Here is a 21,976-nt window from a genome sequence, read left to right on the forward strand (position 1 = left end):
TGATAAAGCAGATGACACGTGCAGAAAGGCCGGCCGGTACCTTACACTGTCCCATTCACCAAGCGATCATCTTTTCTGCTTGTTCTGCAGTTTAGTTTCTTTCAAAACTGCTTTTTTTCGAAAGTGCTCTTGTACTGACTGCCCAACTCGCTACATTACTTCTACTGCTACTCGTTTCGGATGGGAGTGCTGCTGTGGTCGAATTAAAGAGTGTCTACCCAAAAAAATGGCACCATCTCCACTCCGTGGATGATGGCGAGGATGCGGATTACGAGGACTCAAAATGGCATCCAAGTTGCACCCCGAGTGACACCCGATTTGCGTCCCGACCGTCATGCGATTTGAGCCGTGAATTGCACCTTGATTATTCCCTAAACGAAACTGCAACTCACGGCTCAAATCGAATTTTGTTTGATTTTCGCTTCATGGTGGTGTGCTCACAGATGGACGCGGACGGACATTGGGAGGTCCTAAGACACTCCGCACCGTTACAGGCGAGGGAGTAAGCCGTTTGACTCTCGGGTACAAACTCACGATCGTAGCCCAATGTGTAAGACGACTGACACTAACTGTGTCTTGCCTACCAGACACGGGCTCGAATCCTGCCGGTGCCTGTGTGATTTTTTGCGATTGTAAATGCTATGCGCACGGACGCGGACGGACATTGTTAATGTGCTCCGCACCTGAAAAGTCCCATCTCATGCTCCGCGCGTCAAATTTCCCTTTCATTTTGTTACAGCATAATCTGTTATAAGATTTCGCAATGTAGCACACGGAACGATATGGCCGGGGTCAGGCGGTATGATGACACACTGATTGTAATGCACACATTCGGTATAGCTATCGCAAAAGGAATTGCAGTGGTCAGAGCAATAATGCAGCTTACTTTTAACAAAAGTGTGGCTAACACAATTCGATAAGGTGACAGCTAACAAATTATTCGGGGTGACCAAATAATCTAATTCATTGGTAGTATTTATGTGCCTGTTGTAGGATTATTCTGTTTTGTTACAAATATAAAGAATGTGCGCCATTAAGCGCTGGTATTTATTGGTATTACGCGCTGGTATTAAGCGCTGGTACGCAGGCCTAAATTTAAGGCTTTAAGGTTAGCGTGATGGGCGGTTCCATAGCGACGATTGCGATTTCAACAAAAAAGGAAAGGGCAGGAAATATATCCCACCGTCATATCTCTTGGCGGTGGCTTGCCCTGAACTTGCAATTGTCCCCAACCAAGACAGAATTTCTCAGTGTCGATGGCCGCCAGGCCACGAATCCAGTTTACCAGTTATGGCTTGACATGGGCAACACTACACTTATGTCCCAGAATGTCACCATCCGGCTCTTGGGTTTGCAAGTTAGCAGCTGCAACAGCCCCAATGCATGGATCCGTAAACTAAAAACGACCTGGCGGCAAACTTTGCATTTAATTACAAGAATATCCAACAAGTATGGTGGAACCCAACAGCGCTCCTGCCTCACCCTGGCTCGAGCCGTTGCAATAAGCCGGACGACATATGGCTTTCCCACTTACAACGTATACGAGATAGACATATTAAAGACCTCGGTGTATTGCATCGTGCCACTATACGTGCCATTACGGGCCTCCCGCGACACACCAGAGTCGACCTCCTGGAGAAGGCTGCACCGCTTCCACCCCTCCCCATCCTCGTGGAAGAGACAAAATTGCATCACCAACAGCGCCCTGACCTTACCCCTCAAGGGAAAGCTCTACAACAATGGGATCACCAAAACAGCCACACAGAAATCTCCAATATGCCGCCGGCTCTTCCGCCACGGGAACGCCCGGCACTCGGCCTACTTCGTCGCTACCCCATAAAGCGACGTCGAAAAACTGTACGGGAGCAGTACATTGCCCAGTTGGCCCACGACAAAGGCTCCGAGGAATTAGACATCTTTACAGACGCAGCTATTAGCGGCATGAGTGCAGCAATAGCCTGGACTTGCCCCGAAGGCCCAACCCTGAATGCATCTCGGCAGATCAGCAACACGTACGGCCTTACTGATGATGTCGAGCTGTTTGCCATTCTTGGAGCACTCCAACAAATTCAGACCTCCCAGCAACCCGAATATCACCATTATACCGATTCACATGTTGCCCTCCAGGAACCCATAATCTCGCCGCCAACCACATTATAAGCACAATTCAATCCTTGCGCGGACAAGGCATTCATATTCGTCTGCCTTGGACACCTGGTCACACAGCTGGAGTGACTGGAAACCAGCAAGCACACAACGCTGCTGGGGAGTGCCTTCTTTCGACTCCTCCCTTGGCTACCACGCCCGCTGACGAGACCTCACCTACATCTTTAGCCTGGTATCAAAAAAGACGACAACTGCGGCAACAAAGTCAACGGCGGCTCCAAGAAGCTACCCCCCCAGGCTTTGTCCCTGCTACGATATCCCTCGCTCGGCAGGGCGAAATCTTTGTTAACAAGGCATGCGCGGACGCCGCCTACGTACACTCCGGACATGGTGTTCGCGAATGGTACCACGGCAGCACATCCCTTTCATTCACCCTTGCGTGCAATTTCTGTGGTGTTGCTAATACCCTCCCGAACTTGTTTCACCTAATATGGCCATGCCCGACATTCGAAAGCGGTCGAGAACAGCTGGTAGCCTATTGCCCACCACCAGTTACAATTACGGAGCACCTGGAGCGCTTGCGCTCCGATGCTACTCTTCTCGAACGCGTAGGAATTTATTCACTTGCCAGTGGTCTTTACAAAGCAGTGTAGAGCGGTCTGACAGCCCTAGTAGGGCCTGCAAACGGATAAGTTGTGTTTAATGGGGTACATGAGACTTTCATTGAAGCTTTCGACTACCCTTCCCTCATCTTTCACAATACCCCGCAGGGCCTCAGGCCTATTTCTAAATAAAGTCGTTCATTCATTCGTTCCCTAATTCCCTCCGCGTTCATTCGCCGTATCCCTCGCAACGGTGCTAGGAAACTACCTTGCGGTTGGGGCTCGAGCCCCGCACACGATACACAGGAGCAGAGTGGTGCTTACTTTTTGCTGAGGCAAGTGGCCATCGCGGTCGTCATGTCGGTCACAGCGGCTGGCGTGTCCAGCCCAACTTTAAACTGTTTGTACAAAGCGACGAGCGCAGGTTCGAAGATGTGCGCCACCATGCGCAGGCACTCATACCGGTACGCATTTCTGTCCGGCGCCCTGCTGTACGCTGGGCTCCTGCATGGAACAGGCGTGTGCACTGCACGTTAAATGGGCCCTGCAACACTGCCCTCCAGTGCTCTCGCTGTGCTCCTTTTCGCCCCTCTCTGGTGGCGAGGTGGAGGCGCAGGGTGTGCTGTGCCAAAGTGCCAACACCATCTGCATAACACTGCCTATCGCGTCAGTCACCACCCCGCTCGCTAGCCTTTCCGCGTGCTGCCGGCTTGGGCAATGTCGGCCGGACAGAGCCGCTTGACGGAAACAATTTACAGGGTTCTTCGAGCCTTCGCAAGGTGTCTGTCGGCTGTCCTATGCCTCCATGGTTAGAGCTCACAGGACGCCTATTTCGCCGCTCATCCGTGCTGTGGCGCGCGCCAGCGGACATGTCTCAGGCGTCCCTGCGCCCATTGGACAGCGGCTGACGCGTCAGGCAATGTTCACAGGCGGCGTTGGCCGGCCACTCGGCGGCGCATTCGGCCAGCGAACAGCAGCAGCAGAAGCAATAAGCATAGCCTTGAAAGCCAAGAGCAGAGGTAAATAAATTTAAGTTTCGCTGTAATACACATCTGCTTTGAAATTTTCCTTCTTGGTTGGCCGCGAGGAGCGGTAGCCTCCAATCTCTCTGCCTATACAGTTAAACCTGAATGTAACGAACTTCTATGTAACGAATTCCTGGATTTAACGAAGATTTTCAGTTCCCCATTGCCAGCCCCACTGAAACTCCTTTTTTGATACCTTGATGTAACGAAGGCGTTGCGACGGTTCACTTTGATGTAACAAATTCGCTACGTTGATAACCCATTGTTTTTTGCGTGTATTGTGAAAAATAGGCTGCAGAAATGCACCAATTTAGCGATTCTCGCACGTATACCCCAAACTACCGTGCGTTTCCACGTGTGAGTGCGGTGTCGGTTAGGTGCTAGCTAGGTCTGCCTGTCGCGTGTCCCCGCTGCTATCGGGGATGCAGGTTCGTCGGTGATGACTTCTGCTGTCACAAAAGGAAAAGTTTTGTCTTTCCCAGACAATCTCGCAATTTTAATTGCCGTCTCCGCAGGCCAGAAATTAGAACATCGCCTCCCGGTACGGTCCCAGATAGCACCTTCTCAACAATTTTGAGTGCGGGAAATAGCGTCAGGTTCGCAAAAAGGTGTCTTAAAAGGGGCCATGAGGACACAATGCAAGTTTGTTTTATTCGAAAGATTTCGTGTTTTATAGCGCTCCTAGCGCTTGTTCGGCAGCAAATGATGCCGTATTCACTGAGAAATTAATCAATTTAGGCTAAAATTTTATTCTCCCGCCAAATCGTGCGTTTTCGGGACGTCAGCAATAAAGTCATAAGCGCGTACTGCGTGATTCGGTTGCAGCGCTGCTTGCCAACAGTCTTGCCAACAGACGGGCGGGCGAGGAGAAACATCGAGGCACCCCTACATGCACGGACTGCTGTCTGCCGTTGCTTTGTTTTTTTTTTTTTTTACCGTACTTGCACCTGACCTGTTTTTGTTACTGCAGAAAGTAATCGTTTCGTGAAACAGAATATCATCAACAAATAGGGTCACGTAAGACAACGTCGCTTACGCCAATCGGCCAGTGCGTGCAAGACAACTCGCGAAAGTGGAGGAGTGCTGTGCATCTAAAACGAGCATATAGTGCGCGCAGTAACAACAACCGTACGCATCGGTACTTCTATGTTTACGTGTGCTATGGTAACTCCCACTGTTTGTTCCCCCATTCTTATGTGCCCTAAATTTAAGCGCAAATAGCTCGTTCGGCAAGCTTATAAGCCCTGCCTAATTTGCGTTTGCCTTTGCCGGCATCCGCCCATAGCAGAGCTGGCTGGTATGACATCATAGGTTCTGTTGCGGGAAATGAACTAGTGGGTCGCATGGCCATTCCTTTTTTTCCCTAATTATATAGCTCACTTGAGCGAAGCTAGTGTTAAAAGGGGTGTCAGCATGATTCTAACGAGGCAATCTTACGAATGAACTGAACTTGTGTTTTGTCTTCATGGCCCCTTCAAGTTTGGTCCTTGGAAGGCCAAAGTGTCAAAATCGAAAGTGGTACTTAAATTACGTTTGTAAATACGAGGGTGAGTGACCTTGTTTCTTTGGAGTGCCGTGTAGTTACTAAGCTCGTGGGAAAACAGCAGGCTTAAATCACGCAGTTTTTCACTATGAAATAAATACCTGGCGGGTGAGTTCACCGTCATAGATGTCCAGCATTTCTGGTGTCGTTTCTGCTTCATTCATGAAAGCCTTAAAGGCCAACTGCATTCAAAATTTCGACCTCTTGAAAATCCTATTTCCGTATAGTCTGCTTAAAAAGAAAGCAACATGCAAAATACAACATCTGAAATACGCGCGTGGACGCCGCAAGCGGCCTGCAAAAATCGGTGATTCTGAAACCGAAACCGAGGAGAGATCCGCCGGCAGGTGCAGAGTGGTCTGCGGCGGAGCTTTTTTAACGCTTCTGACTGATTAACGAGGCGTTTCACGGGGCTACCACTTGTGTCCCAGCTGATTTGGGTGTACTTACTACGCATTAAAAATGAATTTATTCGAGGTGAAATTTGAGTGCAGTTGGCCTTTAACACGAACCTGCATGTAGCGAAAACCTGCATGTAACGAAAAATTGTGAGTTTTCGTCAACTTCGTCATAGCTAGGTTACTGTACAATCTGCCCCACAGCTTTCCGCTGTTGCTCACTTTTGGCCCGTGAACTTGACGGGATCGGCGAAGGGGGCCACTTCGTCGACCACGTGCCAGCTGGTCCACAGGAGGAGCTCCGCCGCACTGAGCTCCGCCCACACGCTGCTCACGACGCTCTCGAGCAGGTCGGGACGGTACAGCGTGGCGCTGCGGTTGTACGGGGTCTTCGCCTCAACTGCGGCTGTGAAAGCGCCGCTGCTGAGGCCGGCGAACCGCACGTCCTTCACCTGGTCGCCGTGCAGGGAAGTAGTGCATGTTTAACGCTCAAACGATTGGGGCCAGTTCCAGCGTGTGGAGCACACCCGTCTGCCCGATGAGTAGCTGTGCTCCCTCACCTCCTACTTGGTAAAGGCGTGACGCTGCAGGCAGAATGTTATGCGCACTAACTGATACCTAAAGATGCCGCGAAGGCAAAGTACGACCTTGTTCAATTTAAAGGAACCACCCTTTGACAACTCATTCAGCTCTATTGCACAATTTTAACAGTAAATGAAATGAAATGTTTTAGCTGGGAGATCATACGTTACGTAGCACTCTGAGGCTTTGTTCGATTAGAAACGATGTGTTATCCGCTGACAAATAAGTTAATAAAGCTGGCATTTCTCTCTCCCGTCTCCCTTTCATTTTTTCGTGACCTATCCATTGCGTCACAGGCTAGGAACGAGGCACCGGTGTGGTCTAGGCGCTCTCACGCTGGTAACGGTAGCTTATACGTCTGCAAGCCATGCATCCGACGATGACAACGATTCTCTGGACGAGGGGGCTGGCTCGGACTTTTATGATCCGTCACCGACGGAACGCGAAATGCTTCTTGACATATCGGTGATACCCATGGCAACAACACCGCATCAACCGCTTCCCAAGGCAACACACCTGTGAGGCGATACGTGAAACGTACGTGAGCTTTTCCCAACATCACTCAAGCGAGCTTCCGCGCGCTGGCGCCTTCCTGACGCGATAAACAGTGCGCCAGTGTAATGCGATCAGTTGCGCCCGCGCCCTCGAACTCGATAACATGACAGTGAAGATGCCTTTTTGTACGTTCCTTGAATAAACAGCCGGCCACATGTTTCGGCCTGCGAACATTACAATTCAGCAGATCCTGCCCGACTCCAACAGCTTCAAGCGTGGGCGACCCTTCAGCGGCTTGCGGCGAACGGAGGAACACAAGGTAATTTCCCCTTTACCTTCCACGGGCGTCATGGTTTGAACTAGAGCCACTAAATATTTAGTGACGCTAGTTCGAACCGTTCGCTTTGCCAATAGTAACATCCACGCGCTGAGAACTTATAAAGATTGGAAGCTCAGGCGAGTGGCTTCAACACCTTCCTTTTTTCGCTTCCTCCCGGCGTTATTGCGTGCCCCATCGTAAATGACTGATTCCGCTAACTGCGCACCGATGCAGAGCACGTCTTTTCCAAAACGAAACTGAAAGCATAATGGCGGACTCTGAAGCGTGAGGAAAGCGGCCTGCTTCGCAATTTGTAAAAGCAGCTGTAGTCCATGTTTTTAAAAAAGATGAGCTCACGTAAAGTTTCGATTTAGATTTATTTCATGTGCTCAGCCACCGAAGAACCGTTTTTGTGAGGAAAACATTTATAGATGCTTCTCCAATCAATGAGCTCTCGCCGTTCATCACTTTTGTGACGTCACACACCATAGTACCATATAGTACCCGTTTTTTGTTGCATTATTAAACAACTGCTAGTTGCGAGAATGGTGTTTTTAGATTCTCGACACCATAATGTATCGATGCAGGCCAAGTTGTTTTTTTGCCTATTAGTGTCTCTTTAAAACATACAAAAAATTTGGCGCGAGTAGGAAAAAGAAACTGCCCTTTCTTATCTTTTGCCTAGCTGGGATTTAAATATATAATGCATGCGTCCAATAACTAAGTTGTAAGTTACGGAACTGACAGTTGTAGGTGGTGCTGAGAGACTTGCGTATATAGTTCAAGCAGGATGCACAAAGCTTTGTTCTATACGTGCTGGTGCCGCCACAAGTAAATGAAAAATTAAAATCACAAAATATTTGTCTTACCGGCTTTATGACAGCCATTAAAGGTTTACAGGAAGCTTTTTCTATTATGAAGGACTCCTTTATACGCACTGCAATGCAGCCAGGCAATTTACGGTAGAAGAAATTTCTGTAAATTTACAAGACCGTGTTCCAATTACTTTTGACGGCATCTGTACTCTGAAATTAGACAAAGCGTCGGAGCGTTATCGCTTCACTGACCTGACTGACGGCCAGGGGCGTAGGGACAGTCGCCCTCACTAACTTCGTTGCGCCCGAGGTAACGGCAACTTTCATCTTGCTGTAAACCGTTGTCCTCGATGTTATCAGCGAGGTGGTCGCAGCGACACCTGCCATGCCTGCCAGGTTCTTGGCATAACTGCGAATGTAATTATAAAGCGCGCCCAGCCATCGTGCTAATCAGTGGTTTAAATTTAGGGTTCTTCGTTTTCGCGTGTAACCAATTTCTTTCCGGATTGGACCTTTTCAAAGTAGCGACCTGCGCGATCATGCGCTGACGGTCCGCCGTTGTCAACGAGTAGTTGATAGAAGCAAGCCCCGCAAGCGCAGCTGTCGAACTCGTTGAGTTTTGGAATGACTAAATGCTGCACTGCCATTGTTTTGCTCAGGTAATGGAAGCTGTGATGTCGAGGGAACGTTCCCCCAGTTGAGATACGTTTAACGATCGGGCAGGTCGATCTGGAATGGAGACCGACATGTTGCGCATGCAGATGATTATGTATATACACACGGATGAGCAAAACATCGATGACCAGCTTTTAGTGAATAAAATGTTTCATTTCTTGGAGGCTGTCAATCCTCTCATTCATTTCCAAGCGAACGTTAATTTCGGAGAGTATTTGCTGGGAAATCCTGAAGCCCCCCGATAACCAGCTTGAAATAAACGGCAATTTTAACTAGCTAGCGTTAAGAAGCTAGAGCATGATACCTTGTGATAAAAAAATATATATATTACTAAGCATATCTGTAGATTTAACCCGAAAAAATCTAAATTTCAGAATCGTTTAGAAGAAACCCGATTTCTCCCCGATTGTCAGTTTGAAAAATATCACCCGATTTTTACCCCCCCCCCCCCCCCCCCCGCCCCGATTTAAAAAAAAATGTGATGCCCGAAAACTCGAAACCCGGAAGGACGGGCGGATGGGTGGGTGGATGGGTGGACGGGTGGAGCCCTCTGTGTACGTGTGAATGAGGCCCTCTTCGCGTATCCTTCTCACCTTTCTCACCCTTTCTCAGAGCCCACCTTCCACCCTCCCGCACAGCTGCTTTCCTTTCCTGATGCGCGAGCCTTACGCTCCCCGGATCGCGCGACTTGCTTTGTTGTACCATCGATTTTCTGTACCTCACAACGCGCGGGCTTTAATAAAAGGTGTAAGGCTTTCACTTTAAAGAATGAAGAGAGAGAGAGAGAGAGAGAGAGAGAGAGAGAGAGAGAGAGAGAGAGAGAGAGAGAGAGAGAGAGAGAGAGAGAGAGAGAGAGAGAGATCTTTCATTTATTGGGCAAGGTAGGGGGTGTTTGTGGGCTGGGACACTTGTCTATTTCTGCGAAAAACGAAGGTAAGAAAACGGAGAGGAGCATCGTTCGAAGGGTGAGGGGGAGGGAGGCATGTGCGGCTACTGCGTCATCTCTCTCACTGCCTCCCCCTCACTCTTGTTTCATGTGTCGCCTCCAACAAGCGCCCTCCCTCTCCCAAGCCGCTGAGTCAAAACCAGCGCCTGTCTCCCCCGTCTCCACGTGTGGGCGTAGCTTAGTCGCAAAGACGACGGGCTCTCGCTCCCCTTCGCTTCGAGCACAGGTTCGATCGGCACTGAGAAGCGAGTCTCCCTGGCATCGGCTTAAAGATTCTCGCGTTTGTCGTCTGCTTCACACGGGCTCGCTCTCCCTGCTGTTTCTTTGTGTTCGATTGACTTTTGATGCTTGTCCGCACCAGATTTTGCGTGTGAGTAACTTTTTATCATAATTAAAGTCTTAAAATCGCATACACTAGCTCGAGGCGTGATTTCAAGTACAGTTTTTGATACCCGGAAGAAATACTGCCGGCGTCCCCCCATTCCTTGTGAAGCGGGTCCTGTGTGGATCGCGAAGAGTCGGAGCTAGGCGTCAGCTTCTGGATCGAGCAATCTTTTGAACAAAGGGTACAGCCTGCTGCTAATAACCGACAACAGCGAAGATGCAAGACGAAAGAAAATTCCAGGCCTTCGGAGCTGTCGGCTTTGGCAGAAGACATTACGATTCCTGGTAATCGTATGCGTAAGGAGATGGTATGCAGTTTTTGTAACCTTACTGAACGCTCGGAAGTTTTGTATCACATCACTTTACGTTGTCATGGCATGAGAGTATGCCGAGGCCCGAAATGCACTATAGCGTGCAAAAATGTAGTTTGAGTTCCAAATAACCTACAGTGCGTATAGGCGCGTGCTGGTTTTACACCAGGCCTTTAACCAGTGTGGAGGCTATATATTGAGCAAAACGTTAGCAATTGAGCACGATGCCAAATAACGTCGTCGGTTCAAGCTCGGAGGCTTCCAACCGCCTTCACAGCGTGGATTGGCGGCAGTTTTTTTTTCATATTACTGCTTTTCCACCCCAAAAAGCCAATACGGAGTGTAAAAACTCAGCACGGAGAGAAGCTAGTACAAGTCGGTTTCCATATTTCTGCACGTGCGCCACCATAACATGTTTCCGCCATATCAGACACACACACACACACACACAAACACACGCGCACGTACGCACGCACATGCACCCATGTGCACAAGCACGCATACGCATTCACGCATGCGTCACGCGTATACGGTGAAAACGCAGTAGCCCCGTGTTTGTTCAGACCTGGAGGGATATTTACGGTATACATTCCCACAGCCATATCTTCCCAATATTCAGATATGCGTTATAGTAAAACGCCACCCAAAGGAGGAGGAGGAGGAGAATAAAACTATTTAACAGTAAAATCGAGCTGGTAAGTGGGCGGGGTCCTCAGTCCAGGACAAGAGAGAAAGTATTTTTTAAATGCAGAGCATTTCAGTAACTCACGATGTCACCCGCGTTGACGTCCGTAGGCGTCCGTAGTCGTATACTCCGCACCCCTCCCCCTACACTATATATAAAAAAATACTATCCGGCGCCTGGTTTCGATCCCTCGACCCTGCGAGCGGAACGCAATGTACATGGTACCTACCCACTGCGCCACAAAGCCGACACAGAATGGGAGGCTACGAACGCGCCTTATATCCTTGACTCATTCATATTACTGCTGACGAGCGCTCTCTCGTCAGCAGTTGCCACAAGTGCAACAACATTAACGTAACGCAAACTGCTTAACGTCGTGCGCTCCCGGAAATGCTCTGCATTTGATCGTGCCCCTCGCGAGGGGGATGTTTCACTGCGTCGCCATGCGAACAGTTTGCCATTATAGTTTCCGCCCACTCCGGTCGGTGTCGCCACGGTTCAATTAAACCACGGCAGGGGAGCTGCGCGGGCGTTCGTCGATCGGCGTGCGTTCCGGCGTGGTGGTTTGATGTTTCTTGTTTTTGTTGGAGAAAATGTAATGGAAGAAAATCGACGTTCTTTCAAACTTGGTAACAACTTAAAGAAAAAGCAAGAAGTATTTTCCTTCCAAGTAGCAATCAAAAAGGCTGAATGAATTACTCTCCGCCGATTAGGCGGAAAAATATCAGGAGCGATTTTTTTCACGATAGCAGAAATTTCAACGGCAGGAAGATGACTTTAACGATCCGGCAATGACAGGAATGAACAAAACTAAATGAAACTTCTAATAAGCCTTAAAAGACGTAAACTCTCTGTAATAACAGCAATTTCCAAACGCGTTGAGTTCATCGAGGGCCCCGCAAGGGAAATTAGTCGAGAGCTCCCGATTCCTCATTATAAATGGCCGGCTATAAAACTGTGCAGGAAAATTCTTTAATTGATGGAACGCCACCCCGAGTATACGCCAGGATTTGTTCTTAGCGCCTGAGGGAGTTGGAAAACAATAAAGAGCTATACTTGGGCATATTCATCCGTTTCGATTCATGGTATTGTAGAAACCGGCGCGTATACAATTTATTGCGTTCGTTAGAGAGTACATCGAGCCTTCAACACCGTAATCATGTCATAACCATTTGAGAATCAGTTCGTTATGATAGCGATGGTTACCATAGAAATTCGGGGCACAAACGCCGCCTTCGAGTACTCTGGACAACGGTGTCTGCGCCGTCTAGCGGTGGCTTAGCACAAACCTTCTCATTGTATTTGCATGTGAATAAACAACGCATGCTGCGGATAGGCACCTTCTTGCACGCAGCAGTAACGAAAGTGAATTTGTGAAGAAGGGAATGTATGCCGTATATCCCGAAGAAAACAGCCAAATGAACTTTTTGAACCGACCGAACATCCCCAAACCTTTTAATACGACGTTCGTGACGGTCGTGGGCACAGAAAAAAAAAAAAAAAACATTCCCCTGATACAATTCAACAACAACGAAAGAAATAGATGACAGCCGTTTTATTTCCTGCTGTGCGATGCGCGTGTAGGGGCCCGCTGCAATTGGTGCGTTGAGTCTTCATAAGGCCATCTCCAAAATACTTAAGGGAAGCCTACGCATTTTGAATACTTATGGAGGAGCTCTGAGCACTAAACCTCGCAAAGACGAAGGGCGATTTGCACACGATCTTCTGACCGATGCTCTAAAGAAAGTTGTTCTCTCCTCGCGTTTTGCAAACCGTGCGGGATACAGTTTGAAATTATTCAGAGGGGTCGGGAGCTGGCAAAATAATCGAATTACTGGAAATACGCTTTTTAATGCCCTAAAGCATCAAAGCGGGCGGTTTCTAGCACGGGCACTGCTGCCCCTCGAGTGTAGCAGACGACAGCGGCGCGAGTCCCTAAGCTGACGTCAGGAGCCAGGGGGCGCCACTAAAACATCTCAGCGCCAATAGAGCGCCTCGCGCTACAGAACACCTCGAACGTTGAAGATACGTGGATCCTCTTGTGCTTCTGTTGACGGTCAACAAAGATACATGGATTTCTAGCCATGCAAATTTTGCTTAGAAATTCTCGCGAAGTTTTTCTCTCTATCTCTCTCGTTCAGCTGCGTTCTTCCACTCCTTTCATTCGCGATGTATATATGGACGACCATGTCTCGCTACTCGCGAGTTTGAGATTTTTCTGTGGAACGCCTTGAGTCGCTTCCAAAGGAGCTGTTTTTCTGTTACGTACGGCGGACACCGGAATTTTTGTTCAGTGAACCATTCAGACTTCTATCTCATTAATTCCTTTAAAGGGACCCAGAAAAGCCTTTTGTAAAAGTTACAAAAGGCCTTTATTGTCGCGTAGCACCAATATAGCGATGCAATGCCGTTGGAATTATTGATCTACATTCAGTATTAGCTGCGCCAGAAACAATTAAGTGCACCTCTCCCCCCTTGCCGATCAATTCCTCCTCTCTCTCCGCTTCTTTCAAAGCAGCTGGAAACACTGGGAATAGCCATGTGACATCGCGACGCTCAACTTCCGTTCTCCGCTAGCTACATTCCTGTGCCTAGGCACACGTCAATCGCTGCAGACTCGCCTTTGCCTCGGGATCGCGCAGGATGGAAGAAGAGCAGCCGGAAGCCAATGGCAGTGACGTTGCCGGCGCAACGGCGACCGAAGATCGGCCGAATCAGGGGGGCGCCTCGCCGTTGCGTCAGCTGCGGTCGGCTCGCTGCGGCGGCGCGCTCATCGGCTGAGAAAGGCGATCTTCAAAAATTGTTTACAAATTATCCGTACAACGTATGGGGCTGATACTTGGCTCAAAAATCCCCCGTTATATGTTCTACCACCTGAATGCATTTGATTGCCACCTTCACAAAGCTTTTCTGGGTCCCTTTAACCCCATGTGATGTGCTACGGCTACGTTGGCCAATTCACCGTCACAGAGTGGAACGTCCACTTACTTTTCTTCAACAATTATCCTCAACCCCCCCCCCCCCCCCCCCCAAATTACCGCGCGATCTTCCGGTCCCCATCACTAAATCTTGCGCACTGATAGGGCTCATTGAAGTTCTTCGAGGGCGAGACTACATACCAAAGAGGGAGGTGACCGCCCACCTGCAGCCCCGGAAATTGCCGCCAACAGCACAAACTGAACGGTGACTCAGCACCCATGTACTTAAATACGTTGCCTGCACCACGAATCTCCACCAATGACCTTATGCAAAAGTGCCGCCATCTACCGGAAGAAAAACGAAACGAGCACGCGACGCCACGTTGGGGGATGGCGGTCGTGAGATAGCTTGGTACGGAGCGTGTGAGGGGCTTTCTCGGCTTGGCGATCCTTTTATGCTCAGATTTACGCGCAGCAAAATGAGCGACGGGTGATCTGTGGACCTTTCTCTGTTGCCCACATTTGCGGGCGACTTCGTAAATTCGCATTATGCATCGAAAAAGCAGTCGGGGAGGCACCGGCAGGGAAGCTTTTGGATACTGTCGTGTTTCTTCTTTTTTGTTTTTTTGGCTTTGAGAACACAAACATTGAAATTACGTCCGTGTGGATTCGCATCCTGCGGATTTCTCAGGAGGTCATTCCTGAAACGCTTCGAAACTTGCAGGCTGTCCTGAGGTTGAAATGGGGGAGGGGGGCACTCGCGATATAGCTATACGCTAAGGATCCTCTGGGACGCAGAGGAAACCTGCAAAAGAAAAAAGCTGTTGTAGCTGGCCGTAATGTGTAGCGCGTAACGTGTGTGGCGTGTAACGCGTTAAACATTGCCAATGAATAATTAAATTACGAATAAATTGCTGAGCGCTGGTGAGCGCGTGCCTCACGGCGACCGCCAAGCATCCCCAGCACACGCAAAAGCTTTAGCAAAAACAAAAAAAGAACTTCAAAAACCTTAAAGAGCGAGAAAATGCCGAGAGCTCGTGAGCGCGTGCCTCGCGGCGACGGCTCAGCGTCCTTTGCTCGCGCTGGGGACAACAAAACTGGGTGCACACCACCGCTTAGAAAATTCCTCTCGAATAATTTGATCTTGAGAAAATATGCTACGGTCGAACAGCGGGCGACGAGCGGTAATTGACCGATGCACGGAATTACTACGTACGTTACTTGCGCTCTATACTCATGGTGATACGTGAAGGTTGCGCGGATCCCTTATTTCCCGTAACGTTTGGCAAACGAAAGAACGAGTAGTACTTCCACAAAAGCCTACCGAACGTCCAGAATAAAAAGAAAACGCGGGCGCGCATAGCCCGAACGGCAAACTCAAAACTCTACCCGCACGATAAAGTACGAGCTGACCGATGCAGTATTCTAGTTCACTATAGATGCAGTGCGCCTTAACTACCAACAGGGAGGAGTGCTCCGCGGCAAATACAGGGCTAGAAAATAGCTCACTTTGGGCACTTTTTAGTCCTGCACATATTATTCGTTTCGTGACTATGCATGCGATCTAGCTATAATATTACTGCGCCAAGGGAAGTCGACACCCTCAAGCGACTTCACGCAGGGCTCGAGTCATGCTTCCGTTGAGAAATAAAAAAAAATGTGTACGCTATTTCCGTGGTCGTCCTCGTATCATCTTTGTAGACAGCAAGTTACACGGCAGTATTTGGGAATCTTGGACAACGTTAAATGCCGACTTGCGCGTCGCTAACCCCGGGCTATCATGTACACAACGGCATCCGGAGAACCGGGAATCCCCCAACATGGCGGAATCGCAGGCGGTTCCCGCAAGAGGGCGCCAGTTTTTGCATAAGGTCTATACCAATCAGAACAACGGTACGGCACACCAACATTACTTCTCCGTTCCCCCACAGTAGCAATAGCCAAGGAGGTTGCTTGTGGGACTTTATACTCTCGACCTACCAGACCGACAACGTATAGTAGGGCTTTAGCCGCGCGACATGAACTGTCTCACGCCTCCACGTGATGCGAAGGGCGCGCTGCTGCGAGTACTCTGAACGTTAAACTAGCCTTTTCCGGGATTTTTCAGACTATAGGTAGGCTTATAAACTGCTGCCAACGAACTTTACACTGCTACCAACAAACTACGTGACGTCCAGGTCCGTGCCTTCTGCGGGGTGATACACTTGTACACCACACACAAATAGGTCGAGTCGCCATCTCATTCTGCTGATATAGTATTAACTCTATGGCGACGAGAGAAGCAGGCACTCACTCTGCGTCGTCTACCCTGGTGAGCGCCGCCTGCATCATCCTGCCGTTGAAGGCCACGTGCAGGGAGTTGTGCGGCCGGGGCCGGATGATCATAACGGCGCTCAGACCGTACGTGAAGGCCAGCTCGACGTGCAGGGAGAGCAGCTCTTCGCCCGTCGGCGGCGAAGCGCGGCGCGGCGCACTCGACAGGGCCAGTCCAAGCCGCCCCATGAAGCGAACCACAGACGCGTGGTCTGAATGGGAGGCGCTGCGGGTGTTGAACCAGTTTGTGCAAGTCACTACGTAGTAGGAGGCCTTCTCGCGGGCGTCGCTACCGAAGGCTCTGAGCTTCGAGGCTGCATTTTCGGCATAGCTGATCAGGGGCTTCAACTTCGTCGAGAAATCCTGCGGAAGGAAATGGACGCGTTATTCACTTTGGTTTCGGTTGAAGACTGGCTCGCAAGAGGTATTCCCGTGATGTTTGTGAGCGCGGCCTTCACACCTTGCAAATAAATGGCTGAGACCATATTGCGGCCGTGAGAAACGTGAAGCAGTCACTTCACGGCTGCAAAATGGCCGAACGAAAACAATCGCCTCGCACCCCGCCTGCCCCAGCAAAAAGACCTCTGTCATAGGAATCAGTAAAACACGAAAAGGAAATGTGCAGCGAAATTTGCAGCTGAGCATGATTTGCGGGTCGGCGGTTGTCTTGTGGGTGCGCTTTGTGAGCGACGTCCTGCTGGCGGATCGCTTCGGCAAAGGTGTACTGGCGTCATTTTCGTGACGGATAGGACGTCAGTGAAATCTTGGTGTATCCCGGTAACAAAAAAAGGGCCCATCTCCCCGCGAGGGGGACTCGAGTAAATGCGTCGCATAGGGGGTGGGTGTATTGCGTTAACGTTTAGTGTTTGGGGAGTTGGTGGTAGTGAATGCGTTGTATCAGCAGCTTCTTGACGTAGTTTGAATGAGTCAAGGATATAAGGCGCGTTCGTAGCCTCCCATTCTGTGTCGGTTTTGTGGCGCAGTGGGAAGAGCACCATGTACCTCGCGTTCCGCCCACAGGTAGTGAATGCGTTGTATCATCAGCTTCTTGACGTAGTTTGAATGAGTGAAGGATATAAGGCGCGTTCGTAGCCTCCCATTCTGTGTCGGCTTTGTGGCGCAGTGGGTAGAGCACCATGTACCTTGCTTTCCGCCCGCAGGGTCGTGGGATCGAAACCAGGCGCCGGTAAGTATTATTTTTTTATATAGTGTAGGGGGAGGGGTGCGGACCTGTTGTTGAGAGCGAGGAGGGTAGCGTGATGCGGGAGAGGAGGAGTGGGGGAGAGGGCGCACCTAGAACGGCCGTTGCGGACGCCGAGGCACGCCAACGCCGGGTGACATCGGGAGTTAAAGAAATGCTCTGCATTTAAAAACCCTCGTGTTAAAATAAAAAGCCCGAAAACGAACAATTCTAAGTATAACGTAATCTGAAGTACTAAAGGTTGCTTCTCCGCAAGGAGACCCTGTGTGCAGGGGTGCACCCTTTACAGGCCGCTTGCTTCGTCGTACTGGCGTCACTTCCGTGATGGATAGGACGTCAGCGAAATATTCATGTATCCGGGAATAAAAGACCTTGTTAAAAAACCGACCGTCACTCATTTTTGCTGTAAGCTGTGCGATGCGATACACCGGACCTGTGTACAACTTACCACGAACGAGTGAAACGTCCAGCAATAGAGCGACAAAACGACCTATTTTCGTTGCATCGAGGAGTACCGACATTGTTGTTGCTGCTTCGCTTAGTTTAGCGTAGAGGCCTCACTCTCTCCTTTTATACTTTCCCCATCTCTTTTATCACCCTCTTTCTCCTCTCTAATCTTTCATCCCCCCTCCTCCCCCTCCCCCCGCATTGGGTTCTATGCAGGTGAGCCCCCAGATGGGCTCAATAATACCCCCACTGCACTTCCTTTCCTTTTCACCCAAATCACCTAGTACAGTCGAGTCCACTTATAACGATACCGTTTATAACAATATATCGGATATAACGTTGAACAGCTATGGCACCGGCAACTTTTGTATTCTTTCTATGGTAAAATAAACCGCTTATTACAATGCTCCAGTGCAACGATATCGGATATAACGATTGAATACGGTTATATTGTGCACCAAAAGTGCCACAGTGATGACTCTAATGACGCGGTTGCGCAGCCTACTCAGGTAGTGTCTTCTTAGGAGGCCCAATGCGTGACACAGTCCCTCAGGGACTTAGTTTCCGCCAAGGACATTTACCTCAGCTAGGTGAAGCACCTATAGGTGTTCTTGGAATGGAAAAGATTTGAGCTAGCTTCACACGCGGCAATCAAAGGTGACCGACTGTGGCTTCCTTTTCCGCAAATTAGTAGTAGTACGACCTTGCTGGCATTCGAATAAAATGTTTTGAGCTCTGTTCCGTCTTTTTGTTCCGCAACCCGCTTATAACAATTATCGTTTATAACGATGGGATTTCCTTGGCATTTGGATATTGTTATAAGTGGACTAGACTGTAGTAGTAGCGTGTTACGAAAGGTCCGCTAGGTGCTCAAAGACACCCTATTGTTACATTATCTGGTGTATGATTGATGTACCCTTTGTGGAACCGATTATGTTATGTTGGATTTCTTGCACTGTTTTTTTCTCGAACGTGGACTCCACCAGTGAGGAATAAAAATCTTCGCTTTAAAAGATAGAATTCATCATAACCTCAACTGCGCACGTTTGAATGAGGAACATGTGCGTCGGCACAAACGCGCCTCTGTGCACATTTATTCATTTTGTCTACAGTGTAAATATGTGGCGCGTTTTGTCAATAGTTGATGCGCTGCCGTCTTGCTTTGCTGTCCTTTTTCGTCCGCGTCCATTTTTTTATTTTAAAGGGGCCATGAAGACCAAATGCAAGTTTGGCTCATTCGAAAGATTGCCTTGTTAGAATCATACTGACACCACTTTTAATGCAAACTTTGCTGGCTGAAATAAGCGACATAATTAGGAAAAAATGGAATGGCCATGCGACCCACTAGCCCATTTCCCGCGACAGACCCTATGATGTCATACCAGCCAGCTCTGCGATTGGCGGAGGCCTGCAAAAGCAAACTCAAGCTAGACAGGGCTTGTATTCTTACAGCACGGGCTATTCTAGCTTAAATGTAATGCATATATTCGTTTTGAAGAAATAAGGATGGTGGGGTAAACATAGAAGTTACGAAAGTACACGTAAAGATAGAAGTAGAGAGCGCGCTGTTGCTACTGCGCACACTAGGCTTGTTTTAGCTGCACAACAGTATGGCGCTTTCGGGTTGTCTGACACGACAATGCCCGATTGGCCTAAGCGACATCGTCTTACGCGACCCTGTTTGTAGAGTATACCCCATGTTTCATAAAATGAGTACTTTCTACAGAAATAAGAACAAGACAGGTGCAAATACGGTCAAGAACAAAACAAAGACGGGCAAAAGTTACGGCATGGTGGCGCCATCTGGGAGGATTGAAGGTAAACAATGCTTTGTAGTCCTCTGCATTCGGGTTCGCTCGAAGACGTGTTTTTGTCGTCGCAAACAACCTCAAGATACACACGATTTGGCGGGAGAATCAAAATCTCAACATACATCGATTAATTCTCAGTGACTAAAGCATCGTTTGCTGCCGGACAAGCGCTGGGGGCACTATAAAACAACAAATCTTACGAATAAAACAAACTTGTACTTTGTCTGCATGGCCCCTTTAAGCGCTTTTCCACACAGCTATGCAGTGATGAGCTCTTCACAAGTATCCTTCAATCCTTCAAAAATACTCTTCGTGGTTTCTCGCGCGACAGAAAAAAAAGGGCAGCGATTACTTGTTTATGATCACTAGAAAACTCGCTACTTGTAACGCATATAAGGTATTTTAAAAGCGGCCATGGAAACAAAATACAATCAGCCGATTTCGCAACTTGTGAAAGTGGTGTCGGCGACGATGGGGAGGGTGTAAGGGCGGTGGTGAGTCAAGCGAATGCATTGAAATGAGAACCGAAAGGGGGTTGAACATATATACAGCTTTGCTGTAAAACCTTTCGAATTTCGCTCTACAGTAACGTAATATTATGGGCAAGAGTGAAGCAATAGAGTCATTCAGTAAACACATTATGACACGATCAAGGCCCCGCTACAATCGTCCAGTCATGCTTCCTTGGCGCTGACCGAGGTCGGTGGCCACCAACAGTGCAAACAAGAGCCTGCAACGTCACAGAGAAATCACCGGATGCTGGCTGGGCAGGGAGTCGCCACTGCTTCATACGTTTTTCTTAATATCTCATGATACTGTTATGATGAAAATAAGGCGTATTTGCGATATTCACACGATCTGCGATGGTTGCATGCAGCAGCGCATAAACGAACAGTTCGCAAGCTGGCCGATCAACCTTATCCTCTTCTTTCTCGAACCGAGCACCGTCCAGCGTCTCTCGTCGTCTTCGTCGTTTGCCTGTATTTGGAGTGTCACGTAACATGACCCCCCGGCGGCGAAAGCACCGTCCCGGTGTTGGCTAGGAGTCGCTATCGGCAGGCGTCCGATAGGCCTTGAGGCGAGATACGTGAACATCGTCCGATGAAGGAGACGCGTGGGATGTGGAGGGCAGTAAAGGAGAAACTTCGTACGTGACATCCGTCACCTGTCGCAGCACCTGATAAGGTCCGGTGTAACGGGGCATCAACTTTGCGGAAAGGCCAACACAACGAAGAGGCGTCCACAGGAGCACCAGAGATCCAGGCGGAAAAGACCCAGTACGGTGCTTATCGTCATAACGGGACTTTTGGGCCACCTGGGAATCACAACCGCGCGCGAGCGACGTCACGTGCCAGCGCAGCCCCCGTGATGGCGTCGTGGGCGTAGGCTGTCGGTGAAGAAGCGGGAGCAGGCAGTAAAGTGTCCATTGGCAAAGCTGCATGGTTCTCGACCGTACAACAGATAAAACGGGGAATAGCCGGTGGTATTATGGCGTGAAGAGTTGTAAGCGAATGTGACGTACGGAAGCACGGCATCCCAGTCTTTGTGGTCAGATGAGACATACATGGCCAGCATTTCGGTGAGTGTGCGGTTAAAGCGTTCGGTCAGACCATTTGTCTGGGGATGGTATGCTGTGGTCAACTTGTGTGGGGTGGAGCACGAGCGAAGCAGGTAGGCGACGACTTTGGAAAGAAAGGAACGACCACGGTCTGTGAGGAGTTCCCGTGGAGCTAGTTAACCTAACCAAATTATTTAACTAATAATTTAACCTAATTATTTAACTTAATTAATTAACTTAATTATTTAACCAGTGGTATAAAAACAGCTTTTCTAGTTTATGAACCCCCCCCCCCCCCCCAGAGCCATTGAGACACCCCCCCTTGATTCGATGCCTGGGGAAACCCCTGGATGGGTCGGCGGTGGCGAGGAGAAGCCTGGAGCGGCGCCGAGTAAATCGGCTTCACCGGAATGAAAAATGAAGGGGGGGGGGTGAGACATATACTGCTTCGAAGTAAAAACTGCGCAGCCTGTAAAGGGTGCAGCACCGCAGATAGGGTTTCATAACAGTGACGCCGGATTTCGTGCCTGTTTGAGTGTGAGCACGAAGGTTGGATTATAAAACGCAAAAAAAAATTGGCGCAGATTGCAATGGTGGTGCAAAGCTGGAAAAACAGCATAGCTGGGGGTCGACCGAGCTTGTTTCCCCTTGGATCCGCTGTCAGTGTGGGGGACACACTGGAACAGCCTTGTAAAATTCAGCTAAACTTGGTTTCACCTCTCTGCCTAGCCTAGCCAGAACATCGCAAAACCGAACAAAACTTAGTAAAGCCTACCTAAACTTAGCAAAACAATAGCAACACCGCAGCAAGCTAGGTCGACCCCAAGCTCCGCTGGTTTTTT

At 49.2% G+C, this 21,976-nt stretch overlaps 1 protein-coding gene across 1 annotated transcript in view; it reads right to left on the reverse strand.

The window, feature by feature from the left end:
- Window positions 1–21,976, reverse strand: part of LOC144149268 (uncharacterized) — a 46,618-nt gene that overhangs the window by 18,808 nt on the left and 5,834 nt on the right. The window contains exons 2-5 of the mRNA XM_077680822.1: window positions 16,098–16,480; window positions 8,138–8,294; window positions 5,897–6,126; window positions 3,033–3,212 (exon numbers count right to left, since the gene is read on the reverse strand). Of these exons, the coding sequence (XP_077536948.1) occupies window positions 3,033–3,212; window positions 5,897–6,126; window positions 8,138–8,294; window positions 16,098–16,480 (950 nt within the window). The remainder of the gene's footprint in view (window positions 1–3,032; window positions 3,213–5,896; window positions 6,127–8,137; window positions 8,295–16,097; window positions 16,481–21,976) is intronic.

The sequence above is a fragment of the Haemaphysalis longicornis genome, unplaced genomic scaffold (genome assembly GCF_048455015.1).
Source record: "Haemaphysalis longicornis isolate Haplotype H1 unplaced genomic scaffold, Haemaphysalis longicornis Haplotype H1 scaffold_8, whole genome shotgun sequence".
Taxonomy (NCBI): Eukaryota; Metazoa; Arthropoda; class Arachnida; order Ixodida; family Ixodidae; genus Haemaphysalis; species Haemaphysalis longicornis.